Source organism: Equus quagga, chromosome 9, assembly GCF_021613505.1.
Source record: "Equus quagga isolate Etosha38 chromosome 9, UCLA_HA_Equagga_1.0, whole genome shotgun sequence".
In the NCBI taxonomy this organism is placed as follows: Eukaryota; Metazoa; Chordata; class Mammalia; order Perissodactyla; family Equidae; genus Equus; species Equus quagga.
The window spans coordinates 78,912,303-78,937,677 of record NC_060275.1 but is presented as its reverse complement, the minus strand read 5'-3'; the positions used below and the strand labels follow the sequence as shown (position 1 = coordinate 78,937,677).

The window sequence follows — 25,375 nt, the reverse complement described above, 5'->3', positions numbered from 1 at the left end:
AAGACAAAGTGACTGTTTCAGGTTTTTTTTTTCTTTACGTTTTAGAATCATGTGACTGGTCAGGATGTGGGGGGAGTCTTGAGAGGGTAATTTAATTTTCTGCTTAATTAAAACATAAAGCATTATAGTTTTGTGTCGGGATAAATAAGTTTGAAAATATTTGATGACAAAGGCTACCTTTATATCTTAAGGGATGTACGTTAGCAACTTCTTAGTAATTATTGATTCTAGTGTATAATACCGTGGCTTAGAAAAAGTTAGATTTTACACTATGTGTGAGACATTGTCACTTGGATCCAAGGTAGTTCTTTTTGGTCTTACTATAGTTGTATATGTTTATGTTCATTTTTGTATATGTTGATATTCCAGTTGAATTAAGCCATCTCTGGGATCTTACATAGTGTAGCAGTGCTTTCTCATACTCATGGTTTAAGAAACCCGTAGGGTAAACCAAGCACCTCTTGCTGCAAGGTTATTTTACTTGATGGTAAATAACTTAAAGATTCTTTTTGTTAAAACATACGTGGACATATTGTAGTACATGTAGAAATTTCATAAGTTTGTAAAATGGGACTTGAGTTATTTTGATTACTTTCTCAAAATATATTCTTTTAGAGGTGGCTGGAGTATGGGTTTGTTAACTTTGATAATTTCTGTGGGAAAGTGTGAGAGAGAATGGCAGTGAACGAAAGAGCGTGGCTTTTGAGGCAGAAGAATCCGCGTTCATATTGTCCATGGTTTGTCATTACTGGCCGTGTAGCTTAGGGGTCAATTACTTATCTCTTGTAATTCTGCCCTTTTTTCAGAGAAGGTGTTTAAGGTGATCCCAGTATATCTTTTTTTTTCTTTTTAAAGTGTATCTGTTTACTTCATTTGAATCCTCATAATGTTGGCACTTTTTTTTTTTTATTAATGTTATGATAGATTACAACCTTGTGAGATTTCAGTTGTACATTTTTGTTAATCATGTTGTGGGTACACCACTTCCCCCTCTGTGCCCTCCCCCCACCCCCCCTTTTCCCTGGTAACCACCGATCAGATCTCTTTATCAATATACTAACTTCCACCTATGAGTGGAGTCGTATAGAGTTCGTCTTTCTCTGACTGGCTTATTTCGCTTAAATGTTGGCACTTTTTTCATGGTAAATACTTCGTATAAAAAAATAACTTGCTTATACCTCAGTGTTGCTGATAAAGGATTTGAGGCAGCAAACTTGTTTTACAATTATTTAACTCTGGTAGTTTGTTAGCTGTTAGAGGCAGGAGTGCCCTCTTGAGCCTTGTATCTTCATTGTTTAGCACTTCGTTTTGCCCATATTAACTGTTCAGTAAATGAGTTGTTTTGAATTAAATTTTATCTCAATTAGTCCATATTGTTTGCAATATAATTCTAAATTAAAATTTACCTTTATTAGCCCTTAGAAAGGATCCCATAGGCTGACTTAGAAAAAATATCAGGAATGTCTCACCTGCTTCAGTTTTGTGAGGAAAGAGATGCTTATTGAGTAAAACTTTGTTTACTTACAGAGTAAGGCTTATTTTTTTGTAGTGGTGAATTTTTTATGAAAATTGTCAGTTCATTATAATTTTTGAAGCTCTTCATTTGTATTTTGTGTATTGCACCTTTAGTAGTCTAGAAACTTGAGAATTGAAAGTATCCTATTTCCAGTAATGCTTTTATCTCCTTAAATAAAATTCTTTTAGGAGAGATGAAGGTAGCAATTTTCATATGTAGCAGTTTAACAAATAACAATTCTCATAACATTCCTATTTTTTAATGACTTTTTTTTCCATGTAGGTAAAGCATGGAAAAGTTCTGAGCAACTTCGTAAGAGATAAATAGGAGGATAGGGGGTCTAACCAAATTCTAGGTTAGAGCAAACATTAAAATGAAACTCTTTAAAGGGTTGAAATTTCTGGTACTTTCGATTTCTTATGAAATTTATTAATGCTATTTTATATTTGAGATTGTCTAATCTCTAATTTTAAGTAGAGTTTGGTAACAGTATTGGACACTTTTCTTTCATGACCAAAACAGTAAAACATAGTCAAGCAATAGAATATTTTGCTACCTTTAGAAGCCATGTTCCTTAGGCAAGGATTTTTTTTCTTGATGAATATTTATTATATTCTTTACTATCCTTTGCTGATGACTGTCACTCTAAGTGCTTGTTTAAAAAGAGAATTCTAGACCCTGCATAAGACCTGTTGAACCGGAATCTACAGGGGAGGGACCTTTTTTACTTTTTACAAGGGAAGTCTGGAAATCACTTAGCACTTAGTAAGAAACCTACTAAATATTTATCAGATTTTATTAATGGTATTACAACAGTAAAGCAAACAAAATTCAATGGAATAAAATGTCAAAGTATAATTTCAAAAGTTAAAAACATAACTCATGAAAATTCAGCGTGAACGTGTGTCATAGCCTGATCATTTTTAAAAAATGATTTTCCTTGACTTTTGTAACTTGGTGTTTGAAGATTATGGGCCAGTTATTTTAGTTTGACATCTCTCAAGTTGATTTTTTCTCATGTTTAGAAAGGCTGTGCTTCTTTGGGTTATGCATCTTGCGTTCTGTCGTTTGGCACACAATTTCAATGTTTTATTACTGATGATGGTCACTTTGCTCTGTTGGTTAAGGATTTCCCAGGCTATTTGCCAGGTTATTTCACTGCAAAACTTGTAATAAGTATTTTTTTTTTTGGAGGTACTTAGAAATTGTATAAATAACCTCTTCCTCTTTAAATTTTTTCATGTATGCATTTATTTGTATCTATCTAGATTCATGGTGTTTTATTCAAGGGGTTATAATACAGCACTCAGTTCTTTTTATTGAGGTGAAAGTCACAGTACATGAAGTTAACCATTTTAAAGTGTACAATTCGTTGGCATTTAGTACATTCACAAGTGGTGTGAAACCACCACCTGTATTAAGTTCCAGAACATTTTCATCACTCCCAAAGAAAAATCTGTATCCATTTAGCAGTCACTCCCCATTCCTCCCTTCCAGTATTCCCTGGTATTCACCAACCTGCTTCTCGTCTGTATGGATTTACCTGTTAGATATTTCTTATAACTGGAATTGTACAGTATGTGATGTTTTGTGTCTAGCTTCTCTCACTTAGCATGTTTTTGAGATTAATCCTCATAGGATGTGTCAGTACTTCATTCCTTCTTCCACTGAATGTATATACCACGTTTTGTTTATTCATTCATCTATTGATGGACAGTTGGGATGTTTCCACCTCTTGGTTATTGTGAATAGACCTGCTATGAACATCAGTATACAAGAATTTTCAGTAACCATTTTCAATTCTTTTGGGTATATATGTATGTATATTAGTGGTATTGCTGGATCATGTAGTGTATGTTTAACTTTTTGAGGAATCTTCAAACTGTCTTCCACAGTGTTGGCACCAGTTTACCTTCCCACCAACAATATACCGGGGTACCAATTTCTCCACATATTTGCCAACACGAATATGTTTATTTACTGCTTTTTCTTTTCTTGCGTTTTTTGAGAGGGTGGGGGAGAAATGTCTATTCAAGTCCTTTGCCCCCCCCGCTTTTTCTTTTGCTGAGGAAGATTAGCCCTGAGCTAACATCTATTGTCAATCTTCCTCTTTTTTGCTTGAGAAAAATTAGTTCTGAACTAACATCTGTGCCAGTCTTCTTCCACTTTATATTTGGATCACCGCCACAGCATGGCTGATGAGTGGTGTAGGTCCACTCCTGGGATCCAAACTTGTGAACCTGGGCCACTGAAATGGAGCTCACCGAACTTAGCCACTGTGCCACAGGGCCAGACCCCCTTAACCCATTTTTAAATTGGGTTGTTTGTCTTTTTGTTGTTGAGTTGTAAGAATTCTTTATATATTTTGGATGCTAGACTGTTAGAAAATTTGATTTGCAAATATTTTCTCCCATTCTGTCAGTTGTCTTTTCACTTTCTAGATAATATCCTTTGCACAGAAGTTTTAAATTTTAATGAAGTCCAATTTCTTTTTTCTGTTTGTACTTATGCTTTTGGTGTCATATCTAAAAATCTGTTGCCAACTCCAAGATCATAAAGCTTTACCTCTGTGTTTTCTTCTGATAGTTTTATACTTTTGGCTTTTATAGTTAGGTCTTTGATGCATTTTGGATTTATTTTTGTATTTGTTGTGAGTAGAGGTCCATTGGATATTCAGTTGCCCTAGCACCACTTGTTGAAAAGACTGTGCTTTCCCTCATTGAATGATCTTAGCACTTTTGTCAAAAATCAATTGGCCATACATGTATGATTTTATTTCAGGACTCTCAGTTCTATTCCATTAGTTTATGTATCTACCCTTACACTAGCAGGACACTATTCTAATCACTGTAGCTTTGTAATAAGTTTTGAAATAGGGAAATGTGAGTCCTGTAACTGTGTTTCCCTTTTTCAACATAGTTTTGGTATTTGGGGCCCCTTGCAGTTTCAAATAAATTTGAGAATGGCTTTTCTGTTTTTGTAAAGAAGGTTGTTGGAATATTAATAGGGATCATTTTGAATCTGTAGATCATTTTGGGTAGTATTGCTATTGTAACAATATTAAGTTTTCCACTCCTTGAACATAGGATGTCTTTATATTTACTTAGGTCTTGTGAATTTTCTTTCAGCCATGTTTTGTAGTTTTTGGTGAACATATCGTGTATGTGTGTGTGTGTGTGTGTGAGAGAGAGAGAGAGAGGGAGAGAGGGAGAGAGGGAGAGAGGGAGAGAGGGAGAGAGGGAGAGAGGGAGAGAGGGAGAGAGGGAGAGGAAGAGTGGCCCTGAGAGAGAGAGAGGAAGAGTGGCCCTGAGCTAACATCTGTTGCCAGTCTTCTTTTTGCTTGAGGAACATTGTCGCTGAGCTAACATCTGTGCCAGTCTTCCTCTATTTTATGTGGGATGCTGCCACATCATGGTTTGATGAGCAGTGCTAGGTCTGTGCCCGGGATCCGAAGCTGTGAACCCTGGGCTGCTGAAGTGGAATGCGCAAACTTAACCACCATGCCACTGGGCCGGCCCCTAGTGAACATATCTTATACTTCCTTGGTTAAATTTATTCCCAGATATTTTATTCCCTTGTATGCTATCGTGAATAGAATTTTTTTTTTGTCATTTCCTTTTTGGATTGTCATTGCTAATGTATAGAAATACAACTGAATTTTCTGTGTTGATCTTGTGTCCTGCAACATTGCTGAATTTATTAGCTTTTGTTTGTTTTTTTTTAGGGAGTCTGTTTTTTTTTTAAAGACTGCTTTTTTTAAAGACTGGCCCTGACCTAACATCTGTTGACAATCTATTTTTTCTTCTTCTCCCCAAAGCCCCCCGTACATAGTTCTATATATTCTGGTTGTATGTCCTTCTAGTTCTGCTATGTGGGATGCTGCCTCAACATTGCTTGATTAGCGATGCTAGGTCCACGCCTGGGATCCTAACTGGTGAAACCCTGGGCCGCCAAAGCAGAGTGTGCGAACTTAACCACTACGCCACTGGGCCAGCCCCTGAATTTATTAGCTTTAGTAATTTTTTTCATGAATTCTTTAGAGTTTTCTATCTATAAGATCATGTCATCTATGTATAGTTGTACTACTTTTTCCTTTCCAATTTGGATGTCTTTTTCTTTTCTTGTCTAATTGCTCTGAGCTAGAACTTGTAATACAGTGTTGAATAGCAGTGGTGAAAGCAAGTATCCTTGTTTTATTCCTGATCTTAGAAAACTTTCAGTCTTTCACCAGTGAAAATGACGTTAGCTGTGGTTTTATTCATAGATGCTCTTTATCAGGTTGAGTAAATTCCCTTCTATTCCAAGTTTGTTGAGTGTTGTTTTATCGTGAAAGGGTGTTAGACTATGTCAAATGCCTTTTCTGTACCAGTTGAGGTGATCACCTGGTAGTATTCCTTCATTTTGTTAATGTGGTGTATAATATCGATTGAGGACTTCATGTCACAAATTGCTCTTTCACTCCTTTGATGATTCTCTTGCATTAGGCTTTTGACAGTTTGATTGATATATCTTGGTGCGAATCTGTGTTTATTTTTCTGGGTGTTTGGTTAGCTTCTTGGGTATGTTTATTTGTGTCTTTATCTAATTTGGTGAGTGTTCAGTGTTATTTCTTCAGATACTCTTTCTGCCTCTTCTCTCCTCTCCTGGAACTTCCATTATGTGTGTTGGTATGCTTGATGTTGTCCCTTAGGTCTTTTCGGCTCTGTTCAGTTTTATTGTTTTTTCCTGTCTCATCCTCAGATTGATAATTTTAAGTGACCTATCTTCACCTTCTCTCATTCTTCCTTCTGCTGGCTCAGATCTGCTACTGAAATTGTCTAGTGAAATTTTTGTATCAGTTATTGTGCTTTTTTGGCTCCAGAATTTCTGTTTGATTCCTTTCTGTAATTCTTATCTCTATCGATATTATATTTGTTGAGACATTGTTCTCTGGTTTCCTTCAGCTCTTTGTATTTAAGACAATTAGTGTCTGTGCTTCATCAGGGACAGTTGCTACTAATTTATTTATTTATTTATTTATTTTTACTGTGAATGGGCCATACTTCCTTGTTTCTTTGCATGCTTTGTAATTTTTTGTAGAAAATTGAACATTTTGAATATTGTAATTTGGCGACTGGAAATGAAATATTTTTTTCCTTATCCTTCAGGGTTGCTTGCTGTGGGTTGTAATTGTGTGTTCATTTAGTGACTTTTCTAAACTATTTTTGCAGTCTATATTCTTAGTCTTGAGTAGTCTCTGTCCCTTAGCTTGTGGTCACTTAGTGTTTTGTTGTTCTTGTTTTTTTTGAGATAATATTTTAATGAAATTTTAAAATTAATATAAAAAAACCAACGATGAATTTTACCATCAGGATCAGTGTATTATCTTGTCTAAAGATTGCATATCCTTCACACATGGGCCAATCAAACAACTATTATAGCTCACAGCACAGCTGAGACAGGTTGCAGCCTTTTTACTAAAGGTTTCGTTGGTTACAGAAAGTAATTTCGGTGCAATACAATATGAGTTTTATTTCAGCTGTCCATGGATACTGCAGCTCTCACAGCTCTTCTAACAAGAGCCATCTTTACTGTCTTCCGCTAGTGTTTTGTTACAGATGCGTGTCTGGAGCCAAAAAGAAATAAAAATAAAGCGAAAGAAAAAGATAAGAACTCTGCCAGTCTTTGCCTGTTGGCTCTGTGTTGAGGCATTTCTTCAATGTTTAGCCATGTCGTTTATGACTATCTTAGCCTTCACTTTCTGCTTTTGCTAAACCTAAAGATCAGCCAGAGGTGAAAGCTTAGAGTCTTCTCAGGTCGTTTTCTGAATATGTGTCTTGCCCTGGGCATTTGTGTGGTTTTGTAAGTTCCCTGCTAGAAGGGAGTTTTTTACAATGCCATAATTTACCAAAGAAATTCTTTCTCAGCCTTTCCTCCCAGGCTTTGAGTGTGCTATTGTTTACTCAGTTGCACACCTTTATTCCAGGCATGGAGTTGTTCATTTGCCTTACAATGTTTTGGAGGAATGGCCTTCGCATAGCAACTTATCTTTCTGCATTAGGCAAAACAAAGGCAAGTGCCTCTTGTCATTCCTTGGGTAGCCCCCAGACAGGTTTACACAAACAAACATAATTCTGTGAGAATAAAGTCTACTCTACTCACTCCTGAACCAGGGACCAGATTTAAGGTCTTCAAGACCTCCACTGTGTGCAGGAGAGATGTGGGTCAAGGGCAAGTCAAAATGTCACAAAGCTTTTCTACCATTGCAAAGTTTCCGTTTTATTGATGCAGTCTTTGCTTGGTTGCTGTAAACATTCAACTTTTTCAGAGTGCTGACAAAGTTGATTCTGACAGATTTTCCTTGATTTTTTGGTGTTTCTGTGGAAGGGTAGGCTCTTGGAGTTCCCATATTTCACCTTTTGTGTTGATGTCCTTCACGTGTCTTTTCTCATTGTTTTTTTTAAAGATTTTATTTATTTTTTTGCTTTTTCTCACCAAAGACCCCTGGTACATAGTTGTATATTCTTCGTTGCGGGTCCTTCTAGTTGTGGCATGTGGGATGCTGCCTCAGCGTGGTTTGATGAGCAGTGCCATGTCCACGCCCAGAATTCGAACCAACAAAACACTGGGCCGCCTGCGCCGGAGCGCGTGAACTTAACCACTCAGCCACGGGGCCAGCCCCGTCTTTTCTCATTTTTAGTGCTCAAATTGTCTCTGATTTGGCCAGTGGGAACCCATTCAAGCTGATTTCTGTGTCCATTTGATGTTTCCCAGTCGTTATTTGGACACTTCCTTGTTTTTTGCTGTAACGAAATATTCCAGGCTTATTTTATCATCTTCTTTTCCTAGCCCTGGAATCAGCTATTTCTCCAAAAGCCCTGGTTTCTTTTAGTGGAAAATGGCTTTTGGAAACCAAGACCCAGATGTTAAGTATGCTCGTTGCTATTGGAGTGTCACTTTGCTCACGCCTACTCAGTGCATTAGAGCTGGGGGGCAGGAGAAATATATATATACATAAACAGAAATATTTACCTTTGTGGTATACGTGAATATTAGTCTCAATATTATTAATATGTGACTTTGAAGTAATCATTACTCATACTGACACAATACAGCACCATAGCATTCACTCTAGTTTTCACCCTTTCCAATATTAATTACTGCTTTCTTTGACATTATGAAGCTTAGTTTTCATTATTCTAAATATATTTACTTATTTGATCATTTCCCCTTTATATAACCAATTTTCTATTGTAGCTGCTGCCCCCTCATCCATGGAGAGAGTGGGATACCACATAGGGAGAGTGGGACACCCTCCACTCCCTTCTTAGTCTCTAGTCTACGCTGCTTGTTCTGGCTACTTCCTTCCTCCCACATGGATGCCTTCCCATGTTTTTCGGCTCAGAGCTGCATCCCCTGGCTGTCTCTCTGCATGGATGACTTCTTCGCCCTGCTTTGACCCTGACATCCTGTGCTGGTCCTGTCCTTTTTTTTTTTTTTTTTTAAAGGTTTTATTTTTTTTCCTTTTTCTCTCCAAAGCACCCCGGTACGTAGTTGTATATTCTTCGTTGTGGGTCCTTCTAGTTGTGGCATGTGGGATGCTGCCTCAGCGTGGTTTGATGAGCAGTGCTCTGTCCGCGCTCAGGATTCGAACCAATGAAACACTGGGCCGCCTGCAGGGGAATGCGCGAACTTAACCACTTGGCCACGGGGCCAGCCCCTGGTCCTGTCCTTTGTGTTGATCCTCTCTCATCCTTACTCTGGCTGTAACACCTAGTGTAAATTCCTTGGCTCCTGTGCTCTGCGCCATATAATGGCTTTATGCCTGAACTGGGAAGAGGAAGATTCACTTTTTAAATGAATTCTATTCATATATTAAACGTAGCTTATGCCAAAAGAGTATTTCACAGATTTACTATAAAGAGAACTAAGGATCAATTTGAATAGTCATCTTCTATTTCTTGCCTTCTTGATAAAGGAATGTTAGCAGTTTGGCTAAATGTTTGAAAAATTTAACCTTATTCAAGGGTTGTATGTGGATAGATAGTCTGCTAGTAAAGGATAGTTGTCTTTTTATAATTTTAGCACTTTTCAGGTTGAATCTTGCAAGGTAAGTAGTAGTTATTTCAATTTTAATGAAGAGAAGAAACTGAGAATCTGACTTGGACTTGCCAGGATCATCCAGTCTAGTAACATGTTGAGCTGACTTGAATCCAGGACTGTTGAACTCCAAGCCTGTGATCTTTTTGAAAAATCTGTGTCTGCCTCTAGTTAGAATCTCTTAGCTGTTGGTTGATTTTGGGTATTTTTGATGGGCTTCATGACTTTAAAGCTTATTTAGTTGAAATATAAACTTTTATAAAGACAGTAAGTTCGATGTGTATTCTGATGAAATCACTTTGACTAAGTTTTTCTTTGAAAATATTTGGCACAAATTTGGTGGGTTCAGAAGTGAAACATTACAAGAAATAAGGAGAATCCCATTTATGTGTATGTTTTGCCATAGTGTATTATTTTTCACTCAGAAGAACTATATTTTGGACTTTTTATTAATCAGTCATCTTTTTTCTTCTTTTTTAAAGTCAGGCACATACACTTAAAAATGTACAGAATTTATGGGGCCGGCCCGGTGGGGCAGCGGTTAAGTTCACATGTTCGGCTTCTCTGAGGCTCGAGGTTCGCTGGTTCGGATCCCGGGTGCGGACATGGCACCACTTGGCAAAAGCCATGCTGTGATAGGCATCCCACGTAGAAAGTAGAGGAAGATGGTCATGGATGTTAGCTCAGGGCCAGTCTTCCTCAGCAAAAAGAGGAGGATTGGCAGTAGTTATCTCAGGGCTAATCTTCCTGAAAAAAAAAAAAAAAAGTACAGAATGTAGATTAGGTTTTTTTCAGAACCACTTTTCCCCTGGGGAATTTTTATTGTCAGTGGTTCAGATTTCAGGCATGGATTTATGAACAAGTTGTAAATTGAGTGAGAGATGAGAAATTAGGATTTTCATACCAGCAGCATCTGAAGATCTTAACTCTATGTCCACGTGGAACCTTCAGACCTTATAAGGTAATCTGGTAGAAGATTCCTGACAAGCTGGAATCCTTGGGGTGTTAATAGAGTTGCTGATTTGCCCCCTCCCCTTGGTAGTAATCTCCTCTATGACCAGTTGATATATGTATAAAAGAAATATCTAAATATTTTTAATTAATGTGTTTCTGATGTTTCTGTTTGTATTAGTTTGCTAGGGCTGCCATAACAAGATACCACAAACTGGGTGGCTTAAACAGAAATTAATTTTCTCATAGTTCTGGAAGCTAGAAGTTCAAGATGAAGATGCTGGCAGGATTGTTTTCCTGAGACCTCTCTCCTTGGCTTGCATATGGCCACTGTCTTGCTACCTCCTCATATGGTCTTTTCTCTGCTTGTGCAACCCTGGTGTCTCGCAGTGTCTCCAAGTTTCCTCCTCTTATGAGCACATAGATGATTGGAATAGGACCCACCTTCATAGCCTCATTTAAGTTAATTATTTCTTTAAAACCTTATCTCCAAATATGATTACATTCTGAGGTACGGGGTTATGATTTCACCATATGAAATTTCAGGTGGGGGTGGGGACGCAATTCAACTCATAACATTTTTATACAGGAAAAGTAAGATGGAATGAATTCAGATGGCACAAAGCACAGGTAAAAGAAAGTGAATAGGGTGGAGCTTTTGAAAATTTAATTTGCCTTTACACATGTAGGGGAGTAAAATTTTTTTCCCTTCTGCACTCCCAGGGCTCTGACTACGGCCTTATAAATCAAACTGACGAAAGACCGATTAACAAGAGAAAACAAGTTTATTAGCATGTACTCATGTGTGGGAGTATCCAGAGATGAGTAACTGAAATAGATGGTTAGAATTTGAGATCTCTGTACCTAACTTTATAGGGGAAAGAGGAGGGGAAAGAACACTTGATGGAAAAGAGAATAACTCTTTGGAAAGATAGATAAATGGGCCCTCAGGAGAATTGATGTGAGAATTGATAGTTTGTGGCAACGTCCAGGGGTGGTGCCAGGTTTCTTTTTGGTCTCCCAGTTAGAGAAGATTAGAGTTGCTCCAGGGGAGGGGATTTATAAGTTTTTTGGGGAGGCTCTGCTTTTAGGTAAAAAAAGGGATTTCAGGAACTCAGATGCTTTCAGCTCAGAATTATCCATGTCAAAGTGGCATATCCTGATCCCTTCATACACTTGGGTAAATGCCATAATATTAACTACTATTTGCTCTTTATCTTTTTTTCAGAACATGAAAACTTCTGCCATTAGCTAGTCATACTTTATTCTTTAAGAAGTAGATTTAAACTAAAATGCATAAAGACATTGTAGAAATGAGTAGGTAATTTTAGTGGTTTACCTCCCAGGGGTAGGTTTTAGTATATAACTTCTCACTTAACCATTGTTTTGGATGGGACTCTGTTTAAAATGATAAGCTTTAAGTTATTGGTTATTTTATTTAGGTCCTTTGTAGTTTCTTGTGAAATTTTATTTGGTATATAAAATAAGCTGTAAAAGTAATTTTTCTTTCCTACTGAGGTATTGGAACTATAATTTTAAGAGTACAACAAAAAGTTGTTGGGAAAGTAACATCAGATCACAAACATCACAGAACAGTTCTCTATTTAGCTTCATATCAAAATAGATAATTAAAATCCTTTATACATCCTAAAACACTTCAGTTTTCGTTTTTATGTCAGAAGACTTCAAAATGTAATCTAAGATGGTAGTAGAATTAGAGCTCAGAATGCCTGAATTTTTATGTAGTTCATTTTGATTAAGTATGCTCTTAAAATCTTGCATTTGTTTCATAAGTGTTTTGTTGGAATTTGTCTCAGGCTTTTGAGGTTTTCTACCCTGTCTCATATGAGCATTTAACATTTAAACATTTTTATTGTGATAGTGAATTAACCAGTTACATCTATTTCTTGTATCCACTCTTTTTTTTTTTTTTAAAAAAAGATTTCATTTTTCCTTTTTCTCCCCAAAGCCCCCTATTACATAGTTGTGCATTTTTAGTTGTGGGTCCTTCCAGTTGTAGCATGTGGGATGCCACCTCAGTATGGCCTGATGAGCATTGCCATGTCCGCACCCAGGATTCGAACCGGCGAAACCCTGGGCTGCCGAAGCGGAGCGCGTTAACTTAACCACTCGGCCATGGGGGCTGGCCCTTGTATCTGTCCACTCTTAACCTTTCTTTTAATAGACCAGTGCAGTTTGGGATAGTAGAAGTAGAATAATTCTGTAATATCTTGAGACTTTTTCTTTTGGTAAATATTTTAAGAAATTTGTGTGGCTTTAAAAAATTCTACCATAGCACTTACGTTTGAAAGAAGAATTTGAAAAAGGGAGATTAACAATGGTGTTGATAATTTTGTTCTTTAAGATTTCACTTTGGAGATTATTATGCAATTGTGAATATAAAACATTTGTCATTTAAACTTAGACATTTTGATGTTCAGAAAATTTGATTTTTTTCATTGACTAATAGTCTAAGCTCTATATTCAAATGAGTACCATTCCCCAGTTGGCTTCTTGCCTTATTTGAAGAAACTATGAATTTACTATGTTTAGATTCAGCTGGCAACTTGAAACTTTTTTGATGCAATTGAGAGAGGCTCCCAAAAAAGTTAAATTTAGAATGCAGAAGAGCAGCAGTTTCTAAAATGTTTGAGATGCTCATTGTGATGATTGTAATTAAAAACAAAGTAGAAACCCTTTCAATTATGGAAATTTTCAAACATACGTGTAAGTAGAGAGAAGAGTATTTATACACCTCCTTGTACCAACATTTATAAACACGTGGACAGCTTTCTTTCAACTGTATACTTATTCAGCATTCCCTGGTTTATTTTAAAGCAAATTCCATATGTATCAGTTTAATCGTAAAGACTTCACTATGTCTTTCGTTTATATACCATCATCACACGAACCATTATCACATCTAAAATGATTAATAATTTCTTAATGTGATTTAATATCAATTCATGTTCAAATTTTTGATTGTTTTATATTTTTGTTTTTTAAAGGTTGGTTGCTTTGAGTAAGATCTATATAAAGTCTACACATTATATATGATTGTCCTTCCTATTGAAAGCCATTTATTTGTTGAAGAAACCAGATTGTTTGACCTTTAGAATATGCTGTGATCTGTATTTGGTGGATTACGTCCCTCCGATGTCCTTTAACTTTTTCCTTTATGTTGAATTTCCTGTAAATTAGTAGTTAGATTTCAGATTCCGTATGGGGTGGGGGCAAGAATACATCATAGATGGTGCTGTGTACATCCCTTCGTGTCATATCAGAAGACACTTGATGTCTGGTCTGTTTGTGGTAAGACCATTGTAGTTTTTTAAAATAAGCTTTATTGAGATATAGTTTATTTACAATAAAATTAGCCAGTTTTAAGCATACAATTTGATGAGTTTTAACAAATGTGTACATTTTATATAACCATCACCACAGCCAAGATGATACTTTATTACCTTGAAAATTTCCCCCTTCACATTTATTCTGCTGCTCTCCAGACCCTCCACCCCTACTCCACTGGTCTAGCTTTCTATGGTTTTTTTGTTAGGAATATTGGCCCCGAGCTGACATCTGTTGCCAGTCTTTTTTTTTTTTTCCCTTCTCCCCAAAGCCCCCCAGTACATAGTTGTATATTCTAGTTGTGGGTCCTTTTACTTCTGCTATGTGGGACACCACCTCAGCATGGCTTGATGAGTGGTGCCATGCCCACACCCAGGATCCAAACCGGCGAAACCCTGGGCCACCGAAGTAGAGTGTGCAAACTTAACCACTCGGCCACAGGGCTGGCCCCTAATCTTCCTCTTTTTGCTTGAAAGATTGTCCCTGAGCTAAACGTCTTTTGCCATTCTTCCTCTGTGTTGTAAGTGGGACTCCACTGCCACAGCATGGTTTGATGAATGACCTATAGGTTCTCACCCGGGATCTGAACCCACGAACCCTGGGCCACCAAAGTGGAGTGCGTGAACTTAACCACTATGCCACTGAGCTGGCCCTTCTATCTTCATATTTTTACCTTTTCTAGAATTTCATTGTAAGTGGAATCTTAGAGTAAGATCATTGTAATTTAAAGGAGATATGGCTTAGGATAATTTTGGCCAGGAGCTACAGGTCTAATTCCTTCCATTTTTATACGACAGGGACTTGCCATGAGGTGTTGAAGCCTTGTTTCACTGAGTTGGAGAGACTGGACCTAAATGGCGCAGCATGACTTTGCTCCAGCCTGGCTTAATTTTCCTACTCCACCATCATCAACAAAGGTACCCTTTCTTGCATTCTCTCTCTCCTTTTTGTCTGCCTGCCTTTCTTTTCGTTCATGTTCTGCACAAATGTAGTTGAAGTGTGAAGCCTTAATACTTTTGCAAAGAAAGCTTTTGTATTACCAAGTTATTTCATATTTAATCTATTGGTTTTTATTGTTTAAAAAGTCTGTTTTCAATATACTGTCAGCATACTAAACCATTTACCTCAGAGTTGTCTTCTGTATTAATCGAAGTTCCACACATTTTAATTCAAACTAGTTAGATACATTGAACATTATTTTTGCATCTTACCTTTTTCTATACTATTCTTCTGATAACTTACTTTACTGTATATAATTGTTAAAAAAAATCGGTAGTTTCTGAAGTCTTTCCATATAACTGGAGGATTTCTTTTCCAAATAAATAAGACTGAATGGCATGTTACTAAACTTTCAGTAGTGATGAGAATGTTGCAACATTGTTACATATCACGACTTACTAATCTAAGAAATGTTTATTTTACTTAAAAACCAAGACAGAATAGTTTGTATAAGATTTACTAGGCATTGAAATTGTCATCGACTTAAAAGATGTGCTAAGAGGGATCTTGGAATTGTATAGAATCAATCCACCTGGCTTAATAGCTGTCTTCCACTTTGTTTTTTTCCCCATAGTGCAAAGGAATCAAGAGAGGGCCTTGATCATCTGCTTGCCTATTAATCAAGTTCTACCATGCTAAGGCATTCATTTTGGGTACAGGCAGTACTTATAAAACAGTTATTAAAAACAGCTCTTCTGGGAACAATTTTAAATTCTGAAAGTTGTTCCCCAATAAGGACTTGTCAGATCATAGTAAATTTGGCTCCCAATATATTGAAAAAGGTGCATTGGAGTGACAAAATTCTATTAGATAATTATGGTAGATAATTATATTATCTAATAGAATTTTAATGTTTAAAGATGGATCTTAATGATCATATAAACTGACCTTATTTTATATAGATGGATTCTCTGGAAGGTTAATTGGCTTGCCTGTTTTCACGTAATTAGTGTGAGCCTAGACTAGAATCCAGGATGCATTTCCTATTCTGTACTCTTCCCGTACGACTCATTTTGAGATTCTGTAAAATGATTAAACATTTCATTTCATAGACTCTAAAATGGATTCGAAGTTGTTAGGGAATGACTTCTACGGATTAAGCTACCGAGATCACTTCTTATAGACTCTCTGTTTCCCCCTGTTCCTCTTAAATGTAGGTCTCTGGAATTTGCTTCCTTGTTTTTTTTAGTGGGTTCGTTTTTTTCCTAGGCTTACTTCAGAATATATTGTGTGTTTTCTGCTTTCCCCTTTATTTCCTTTTTCTCTTTTGCTCATTTTCTCTGAAATAAGTGTAAGACTTATTTTCATTTTTAAGCAGATCCGTAAAAGTTACCAGCGCCTGGAAAGTTAGTTATAAAACATTAGAGAACTTGAGAATAACTTTTTGTCTTCATCTAGATGTTAATCTGAGTTGATTAAGATCGACTGTTGTTAGGTGGGGTGAAATCCTTACTGCTTTCTAGAACCTGACTCTTGATCTGGATATAAGCCCTCCTGAATGATGATGGTGATTTTGAGAATTGGGATTGCCTATTCTAAATTCTCAATTATTCTAATTTATTCTAAATTATGTCCAGAAAATGGTATCATTTTAAACTCTTAACTAGTAGTATTTGAAACTGTTTCCTTAAACCTTACCCAAAGTGGTTTTGACAAACACACACACACACACCTTTTAGTAATGACTTCTTTTCTTATACCTTCTGTCTTATCCTTTCATCTCTCAAAAATCACTATTTGTGGATTCTTCTTTATAATTAACCTCCTTCTTTCTGCCAGAGCCCTTTTAATTTTATCCTGAGTAAATGGAACTACTGAGTTCAAAATTAATTACTGAGTACTCACTCAGGAACTGAGTAAATTAATTACTATTGGGGTCTCTATTTCAACTTAATCAGAGTTTTTTGTTTATTTGGTTTTTGAAGGGGTGATGTGAAGACTTGAATTAAGGGTAAAAATATTTTCAGAACTTCACATAAGTAGTTTTCTGAGGTGTGTAGAATTTTAGCCCCATCATGTGGTGAAATTTTAAACTGCATGTGGTTGATTTTATGTCTGTAACATAGGACATTGTCTTTTGAACTGTTGATTGGGACCCAGTAAGAAGTAAATTTTAATGTTTTTGTATCCACATAGATATAATTAAAACAAAAGTCAGGGGCTGGCCTGGTGACTGAGTGGTTGAGTTCGTGTGCTCCACTTCTGTGGCCCAGGGTTTCATTGGTTCGGATCCTGGGCAGGGACGTGGCACCCCTCATCAAACTACACTGAGGTGGCATTCCCGCATAGCACAATCAGAAGGATCTACAACCAGAGCGTGCAACTGTGTACTGGGGGGCTTTGGGGAGAAGAAGCAGCAGCAGGAAAGATTGGTAACAGATATTAGCTCAGGTGCCATTCTTAAAAAAAAAAAAAAAAAAGTCATATACCTGTGGCGCACTAATGTTTTCTCTTCTGTTCATTTTTATTCTTTTAAAAAAATGCAAATTGCTACTGATTTCATCATCCTTTAATAGGTTCTGACTGCAGTTTGAAAAGTAGCATTTTTATTTTTGAAGGAATACTCAACTGAAATGGTTGTAGATACTGAAAAATTTAGATACCTTTTTAGATACCCCTTTGTTTAAGATCCTTTTCCTTCTTATCATCATACCCTAGGAAGGATGATAAAATGGTCCCTGTAATCAGGCTGAGGTGTCCTTTCATAGTAGTAATCCTTTGAAGAAGGGGAATGTCCCTGGGATGTGGTTTTAAAAGAGTAAGATGAGTCTAAGAGGCAGAAAGTAGGGGAATTTTTATTCTTTTTAAACAAACAAAAATAGCATGTTTTGATGAGATTGAACTATAGTCAATACATTATCATATTCCTATTTGATATTCTTTACTTATTTCTCTTTCTAAAACAGTATTGTTTTATTGATTCTTTTATGGCAACATTTAAAAAATGATAATACTGTACCAAAACTTTTCTTCAGTGATGTAAGCAGTGTCAGTTTGCACTGAAAATATGTGCTATTTAAACTTTAGGCTCAGAGAGGATTAGAAAATTCAGGCAGACTGGTAGACAAGTTCATTGAAACTTCTTGTTTACTATGTAGAGTTTTATGTTAACTACTGATTCAGATATTCTGGGCATCAGAGAGAGAAAATTGATAAACTGTTTTTTAAAGGAATCCAGAAAAAGATTTAAAAGGTGTAAAAGGGAGAGAGATGTTTTCTTCCTTGCTCATTGTAGTATCTTATGTTTCTTGAGTCATTACTACATACTAATCATTGTGTAAAATGCTTTGTATGGTGGCTAATAAAAGTTGTAAGAAGTAAATACTCTGATTTTTTCCCCCCATTTTCAGATGAGGGAGCTGAGCTTGAGAGAGAGAAGTCACCGCCCCAAAGTGCTAAAGCTAGGATAGGAACCTTGGTGTGCCAGACTTTAAAATTTATCAGTTTAATAACTTTCTTTTCTTGATTATTAGGTAGTAGACTAATTTTCAGAAGTGAAATATCAGGATGCTTTTATGCATACACCGGAATATATTTTTATCCTGGTTTGGATAAACACATGAAATTGCCTTTTTTTCCCCTTCAAGGATGGCATCTCCAGTATCTTTCTGTAGTTGGTACACGGGAATCTGACTCTTTTCAGTGCCTATATAATCTTTTATTGAGTAGATCTACATGGATTATTTAATTAGTTACCTGTTAATGGACTAGGCTGCAGGACTATCTGGGCATCTCTTGAATATATTCGTAGGGTAAATTCTTAGCAGTAGAATCAGTGGATTAAAAGCTTTCTACATTTTGATATAGCCTAATTGCTTTCCCTCCACAAAGGCTGTACCAATTTATAATCCCATCAGAATTTTATGAAGAGGCCAGTTTTTTCAATTTTGGCAACTGGATATTTTTACGTTTTTAAGTCTTCATGAATTTGGATGAAAAATACTACTTCAGTCTTTTGATTTGCATCGTTTAATTATGGTTGAGCATGTTTTTGTGTTAGGAACTATTTCTAAGAACTTCTTGTTCATGTAATCTGTAATAGCTCTTTTCATGTTGAAGCATTTGTTTGCCATATCTGTTGCAAATATTTTCCTCCAGTAAGTTTTTTTTAAAAACCATATGAAAAGTTTTAATGAAATATTTCAACATACAAAGAAGTATAGGGAATAATTAAATGAACACTTACTAACCACCCAAAATAGGGATAGGAGTGGATAGGAATTTTTTAGGCCACTGCTCCTCAAACTTGAATAGGTAAAATAAGCTGGGGATTTTATTAAAATGCAAATACTGATTTCAGTAGGTCTTGGATAGGGCCCTAGTTCTAACAGTCTTCAAAGTGGTGTTGATTCTGCTTGTCTGTGGATGGACCACACTTTGAATAGCAAGGCTCTAACCTATAGTTAGAAGAAAAATTGCTGGGCATTGATTAGATATTGCCAAACTCCTTTTCCATGTGGTGTACTGATTTACACTCCTGTATGCTGTGTATAACTAGTCTCTGTACTTTGTACTCTTGGCAAGACATTGTCAGATTATGGTAGTCAACATTTTTTGCCAGTCTTTGTTACAAAGTGCATTTTCACTGTTTCTTGGACATTGGGTTACATTTCTGTGAATTGCCTGTTCACATCCTTTGTTTATTATTTCTTTTGGGTTACTTTTGTTTTCTCTTGGCTTAGGAAATACATACATGCGTCCATACATATGTGTATGTGTGTGTATGTATATGTATGTCTATATGTGCGTACATATATATGTCATTTTTAATGTCTTTAAAGTTAATTTTTTTCTAGTCTTGCATGTATTTCACTAATGTATCAAGTACCTTGTAGTACTTGTTGCTGTTTTAAATGCTATTTTTAAAAGATTTCTTATTAAGTCTTTGTTGCAGATATATTGTATCTTATGTTAGTATTGTATTTAGCAACTTTGATTAATTCTTATTCTGTAGTGTCTTTTAGATTTTTTAATATGGACAATCATTTGTTCACAAATACTATCAGTTTTCTTTCTACCTCTTCAATCCTGTCACTTGTGTTTCTTACTCGTATTTTACCGTGCTGACTATATGTCAGACTCTGTGAAGGGTCTGGGATTTTACCCTACTTGCAGGCTAACAGGCTAGCCTGTTACTCTTTCATGGATGCCAGTAGATTCCTGGGTCAGAGACAAAGAACTTTATTACTCATGGCACAGCAAGCAGCATAAGCATGATGTTGGTACTAAAACCTTTGAGAGCTGACATGGAGGGGCCCAGGTGGATGCTGCCCTTGGACTGGGTGGGTAATGTATCACATTTATCATAAGCCTACTCTTTGTCCTGGAGAAGGATATTACCTATCCCTCAATGTTGGTCTCTGCAAACATAACTCTGAGAAATGGGCCATATATAGAGCAGTCAAGGCCCTGCATTCTTGGCGTACAACTAAGAATATGCTGGGATGCTCAGGGCCCTTGGTAGATTACTTGTCCCAACAATCTGCCTGTCAGCCCTACATGTTCTCGGCTGAACTTGAATTTTCACGATTGTACCACTCTGTCAGCCACTCTGATTCATTTGACTAACAGAGGCTAGAACCAAATCCATTTAATTTGCCTTATACAACATTTAATTAAGGCTACTGTCAACATCCCAAGCAGCAGGATGAGGCCAGGATTCAGCCAACTGTGAATAAGTCCTGGGGGGATCCAGTAGATGATTCTTTTTAGCCTGCCAATATGTGGTCTAAGGCACTTTGTTATCCACAAAAAGCTACTTAAGGGAGTTTAAACTGACCTGATACTTGGTGTCATTACCTATAATTATAGGGGGGAATAGATGGGCCAAAAAGCAGACCTCATCCTCAATAGAAGACATTCTGTGGCTTATTTTCCCCTACATGCAAACATCACCTGAAAGGGCACAGATCACTACAGTTTGAGGTTTGTTATTAAAGTTGATGTGGATTGCTATTATATTAGTTTGGTTAAGAAACGTGAACAGTGTCACCATTAGTTGCAACCTCTGTTGCCACACATGGTATAACCTAAGACCACCCAGGTGTTAGGAGAATCAAATGAGTTTTTATTAGTCAGACTAAAACAAGGTTGTGCCTGTTTGAGTGTTTTTTACACATTTACTTTTAGGAGATGCTGTTGATATCAGGCACAGCAGAGTAGTTTAGGACTGTCCATGGCCACATGCATTTTTTTCTGATTTCAAAGCATATTGATGGGGATGACAAATCTAGGAGTTGGTCAGGGTGTTATCCCCAGCCGCTGTTTGATTCAGGCTCTGGTGCTTGTTCTGTGGAATACAGAGAGCGTTAATTGTTCTCCTTCCTCCCTGCACCTTCTGTGGTCAAAGATGTTCTCTCTTCGGGTACTGATGTTTTTGCTTTCCCTCTACAGCCATAAAATCAGTGTCCCCCATTCCAGTAGCTCTGACATCACTTAAAAAAAAATCCCTACTTGCACCCAGATCTTTTTATCTGGAGGAGTTGGATATGAGTGGGACAGGGATATTTTTACATAATTTGCAGAGACCTGTAATAACCCTCATGTTGTAGGGGCACTGTAGGGGGGACTCGGTGAAAAGTATTCTCAAGCAAATGGTCATTGACTACAGATCTAGGGCCATGTCAGTCCAATGAGAGATTCCAGTTGGCCAAACCAGATTGTTTGAATTCCCTAGGTTCCTTTTTGGGTAGGCCATCACCCTGAGGAGTGGCCTGGCTTGTAGTTGCTCTTAGGGGAAGGAAAGAAACATCATCTCCAGGGATAATCAGGGCAGAATCCTGAATTTTTAAAAGAGGTCTCTCTAATAACTTCTTTCATCCTGATTACTAACCGGAAAGTGGCTAAGAGGAGATGATCATCTTTTGGCTATCCTGTGTTCATTAACCAAACTCTCTTTCTATGGTGTGTGAAGAGATGAGGGACATGGAGTTGTAGATTGTTCTGAGTTGAATTTTGAGGAGACTGTTTGAATGCTTGACAGTACTGGATGCCTGTGGATAGTAGGGAGTATAGAATGTCCATTGAATACTTTGAGTATCGGCCCATTGCGGGGTGACCTTTTTGACAAAAGACGTTGTGTTATTGGACTCTTAGTGGTCTGGAACACCAAAAACAAGATGTGGATTAATTTAAGAGTCAAAATAATGTGACCAGAGTTAGCCGACCAGACTGCAACAGTAACACCATAAACTGAAAGTTTCAACAGTGATGAGACACCATTGATAGATCCAAGAAGTGATCAAAGGTTTGATGTAGTTCCCCTTGTGTAATGTGGTCTGCTCCTCAGTGAGACAAATGGACCAACTTTTGCAGGAGTCACAAGTTGGCATGCAGTGGTGGCTTCTGCATCAAAAGATAAACTCCTTTGTTTTTGTGACCAGTCTATGATAGTGGATATATTCCATGTCTGGTGTGATGATGGATCTGAGTAGCATGTTAGAGGCTTGATCAACATTCTAATATTGGCCATTCTCAATGCCATTCACTCTCATCAGACAGCATCCTTACTGTGAGTATCTATATGAGTGACTCGATTTGTCTCAGCAGCAGCTGCAGTTTTCCACAGTTTGTTACCCCCAAAGAGGTGTCTTTAATCTGCTAGTCTGTAGTTTTTTCGGTGACAGACTAGATGATTAGGCCATTGACAACAGCCCAAGGTCAGAAAAATAGAAAATGTGTAGTCCTTAATATTATTTAAGGCAAGGGTCACAGCTTTAATTTTAGCCCATTGTGCTGACTGGCATATACCCGTTTGGTTTTTCAGTTCTTGGCGCTGGATGGCTGCTGCCACCCAGTGGACACCATCATCTTTTAACTTCGTTGAACTATCAGTGAACCAATTCCAGGTATTTAGGGGAACTTCTGTGATTTGAGAGCCTTAATGAACCAGTAGCTTGTTACAGGTGGCAGGAAAGGGAATAAGGTTTACCCTAAAGGGTAGTTGCTACTTCTTCATGCAGAACTGAAATGTCCCTAGGACCAGGCTGGCTGCACCTTTGAACACACCATTTCCACTTGATCAAGAGCCCTGGTCGGCCCTTACTGGTTTGTTTTTAGTTTGATTGTTCTCTTTGAATAAGAGCTCAGCGGTAGGGCCAGAGCCACATTCCCTTTAAAAAAGGAGTGTACTTGGTGTATGTGTCAGGCAGATGGCGCTGCTGTACTGGGAAATAGCCTCTCTGAATACTCTAGTAGCTGTCAAGTCTTCAACTACATCTCTGATTTTCTTTTCTTTCCTTCTAGGAGCCTGTACTCTTTTTGCTAGACTGCTTAGAAGAGGTTGGGAATCAGGCAGAACCTTGAGCATTTCCATTACAGGAATATAACAGTACCAACTGTAAAATACAAGAACAGTATATTGAATTGGCCTAAAGGCTCCACCTGCAAGATCACTTTAATTTCCTTTTCCTACTGCTGAATTTTCTTTAAACTCCATTAGTTAAATTGGGGCACTTAGGGCTCCTTTTCTCACTGTGAGGACACAGGCTAAGGAGTTTAGTACATGCGTGTCAGGACTATAATCTAAACTTTCGGGAGATTAAATGATTCCTTCTGCTGGGAATGTGGGAAAGTACACGGTGGAGGAGAAGACTACCTTTGGGGATAGCATGGGTGTCTTGGAGGCTTTTTGTTTCTCTTCTAGCTCCTCAACCCAGGGTTGGTGTTGCTTCCTCCCCGTGTGCCTCCTGGGTCCAGCAAGTACTAGGCTGGTGCTTTTCCTGCCGCCGTGCACCACACTCCTCAATACCAGTACTTTAGCCACCCTGTGGTTAGTACTATCTCCTCCCTGTGGGAGTGGGTAGGATGGTGACTTGAGTGCCTGTGTTCAGCAGAGCTATAAAAGTTTGTCTTAAGTTTGTCCTTAAGTTCGGCATACTTGACTTTCTTGTGAAAGCAGCTGAGATCAGTGTAGTGGGGAAGAAAGGGATCAGGGAGTACAAAGGGCACAGAACACTTCCACTCCAGGAAGCTAGGCTCTTCATTTACTTTGTTTCCAGGAGGCAGCAGTAGCTCAGCCTTAACAAGTTTACTTCTCATGTTTTCTCTTCTTCCAAACTCTATGTCCTCATTGCTGACACTAGTTATTTCAGCTTTGGAGACCCCTTGACTCTGCAGTCACAGCCATATTGCTTTTCATCTCAGACCTCATCGTCATGATAAAACATCTCTTCCTTTTCCTACTCAGGGGAGAGTTAAAAACAACCAAAGCACCATTTGTACACCTTGTTTCAATCCTGCCTCTTGCCAGCTGGCCACTAAACAGTGAGGGGCTGTTACTTCCACCCATCACTTGGATGAGAGGAGTTACTGCCAAATTCTGGAGAGTCTTCTCATGTGCCCTAATCTACCCATGTCTTTCTTTTTCCAGAAAATTTTAGCTCTGTCAGTATTACATCCTCATTACTAAAACTGCTAGGGTCTGTAAAGGGTTTGGGATTTTACCCTACTTGCAAGCTTAGCACGCTAGCCTGTTACCGTTTCATGAATGCTGGCAGAAGACACGAGATGATCAAGGACTTTATCTTTGACAGCACAGCAAGCAGCATGAAGCTGAGGCAGGGGGCAGTAGGTGAACTGACACCAACAAGTTTCACAGGGGCAATGTGGAAGGGCCTAGTGGGATGCTAGGGGTATGTGCAGTGGGTTTTCATTGCAATTGCAATGGCAATTGCAAATCTGCTCTTTGTCCTAGAGGGAATTGTAATAGAAGTGCAACCCAAGAGAAGTTGTCAGAATGTTAAAAGTTGCGAGTTTTGTTTGTGATTTTATCAGATCGATGGATTAATATTGGGGAAAACCAGTAACTTTTATAAATAGTTGTGACTTGTATGTTTTTTAATACATTTCTCATTTTTTTCAAATAGTTTTTATACATTCTTTGATGAATTTTTTAAACATTTGCTTTTGGGGGAAAAAGTTTGGAAATAAATCTGGAGAACTTAAAATAGAACTGTAGCTTCCTTTGCTATAATTTCTGATGTTGAAGAAAACCTCCAGCTATTTAAATCAAGTAGTGTATGACAAAAATTGTTAACGTTTTGTTGTAAAAGAAGTGCACTATATTTTGTCTTGCTTTCCTTATGGTCGCATTTTACCTTAAGGTTTTTGCCTAAGTGGATGTAGTTGTTGAGCTCTTTCAGGTGCTCTTGTTTCCATTAAGTGGAAGAAGATGGACCAACAATAGAAACCATCTTATGTTACCAGTTACCAAACATTGAAAATAGCTACAAAATGTTCTTCTTAACTAAGCCAGACTATTATTAGTTTAAAAAGTTATATTCAGGTTTTGTATGTATGTTTACCTATATTCTTATAATTTGTTTCAGTCGTCATTGAATTTTGAGAAGCATTCTGAAAACTTTTCATGGACGGAAAATCGTTATGATGTGAATCGTCGACGACACAACTCTTCAGATGGCTTTGATTCTGGTATTGGACGTCCTAATGGAGGTAAAATTTGCTAAGGAATGATAGAGTTTA

At 37.5% G+C, this 25,375-nt stretch overlaps 1 protein-coding gene across 4 annotated transcripts in view; it reads left to right on the top strand.

Moving 5' to 3' along the window:
* The window catches only part of GPBP1 (GC-rich promoter binding protein 1), a 94,177-nt gene that overhangs the window by 34,512 nt on the left and 34,290 nt on the right, over positions 1–25,375 (top strand). For all 4 annotated transcript variants that reach the window (XM_046671480.1, XM_046671478.1, XM_046671481.1 and 1 more), the window contains 2 exons: positions 14,692–14,811; positions 25,222–25,345. In XM_046671480.1, the coding sequence (XP_046527436.1) occupies positions 14,749–14,811; positions 25,222–25,345 (187 nt within the window). In that variant the 5' untranslated portion in view covers positions 14,692–14,748. The remainder of the gene's footprint in view (positions 1–14,691; positions 14,812–25,221; positions 25,346–25,375) is intronic.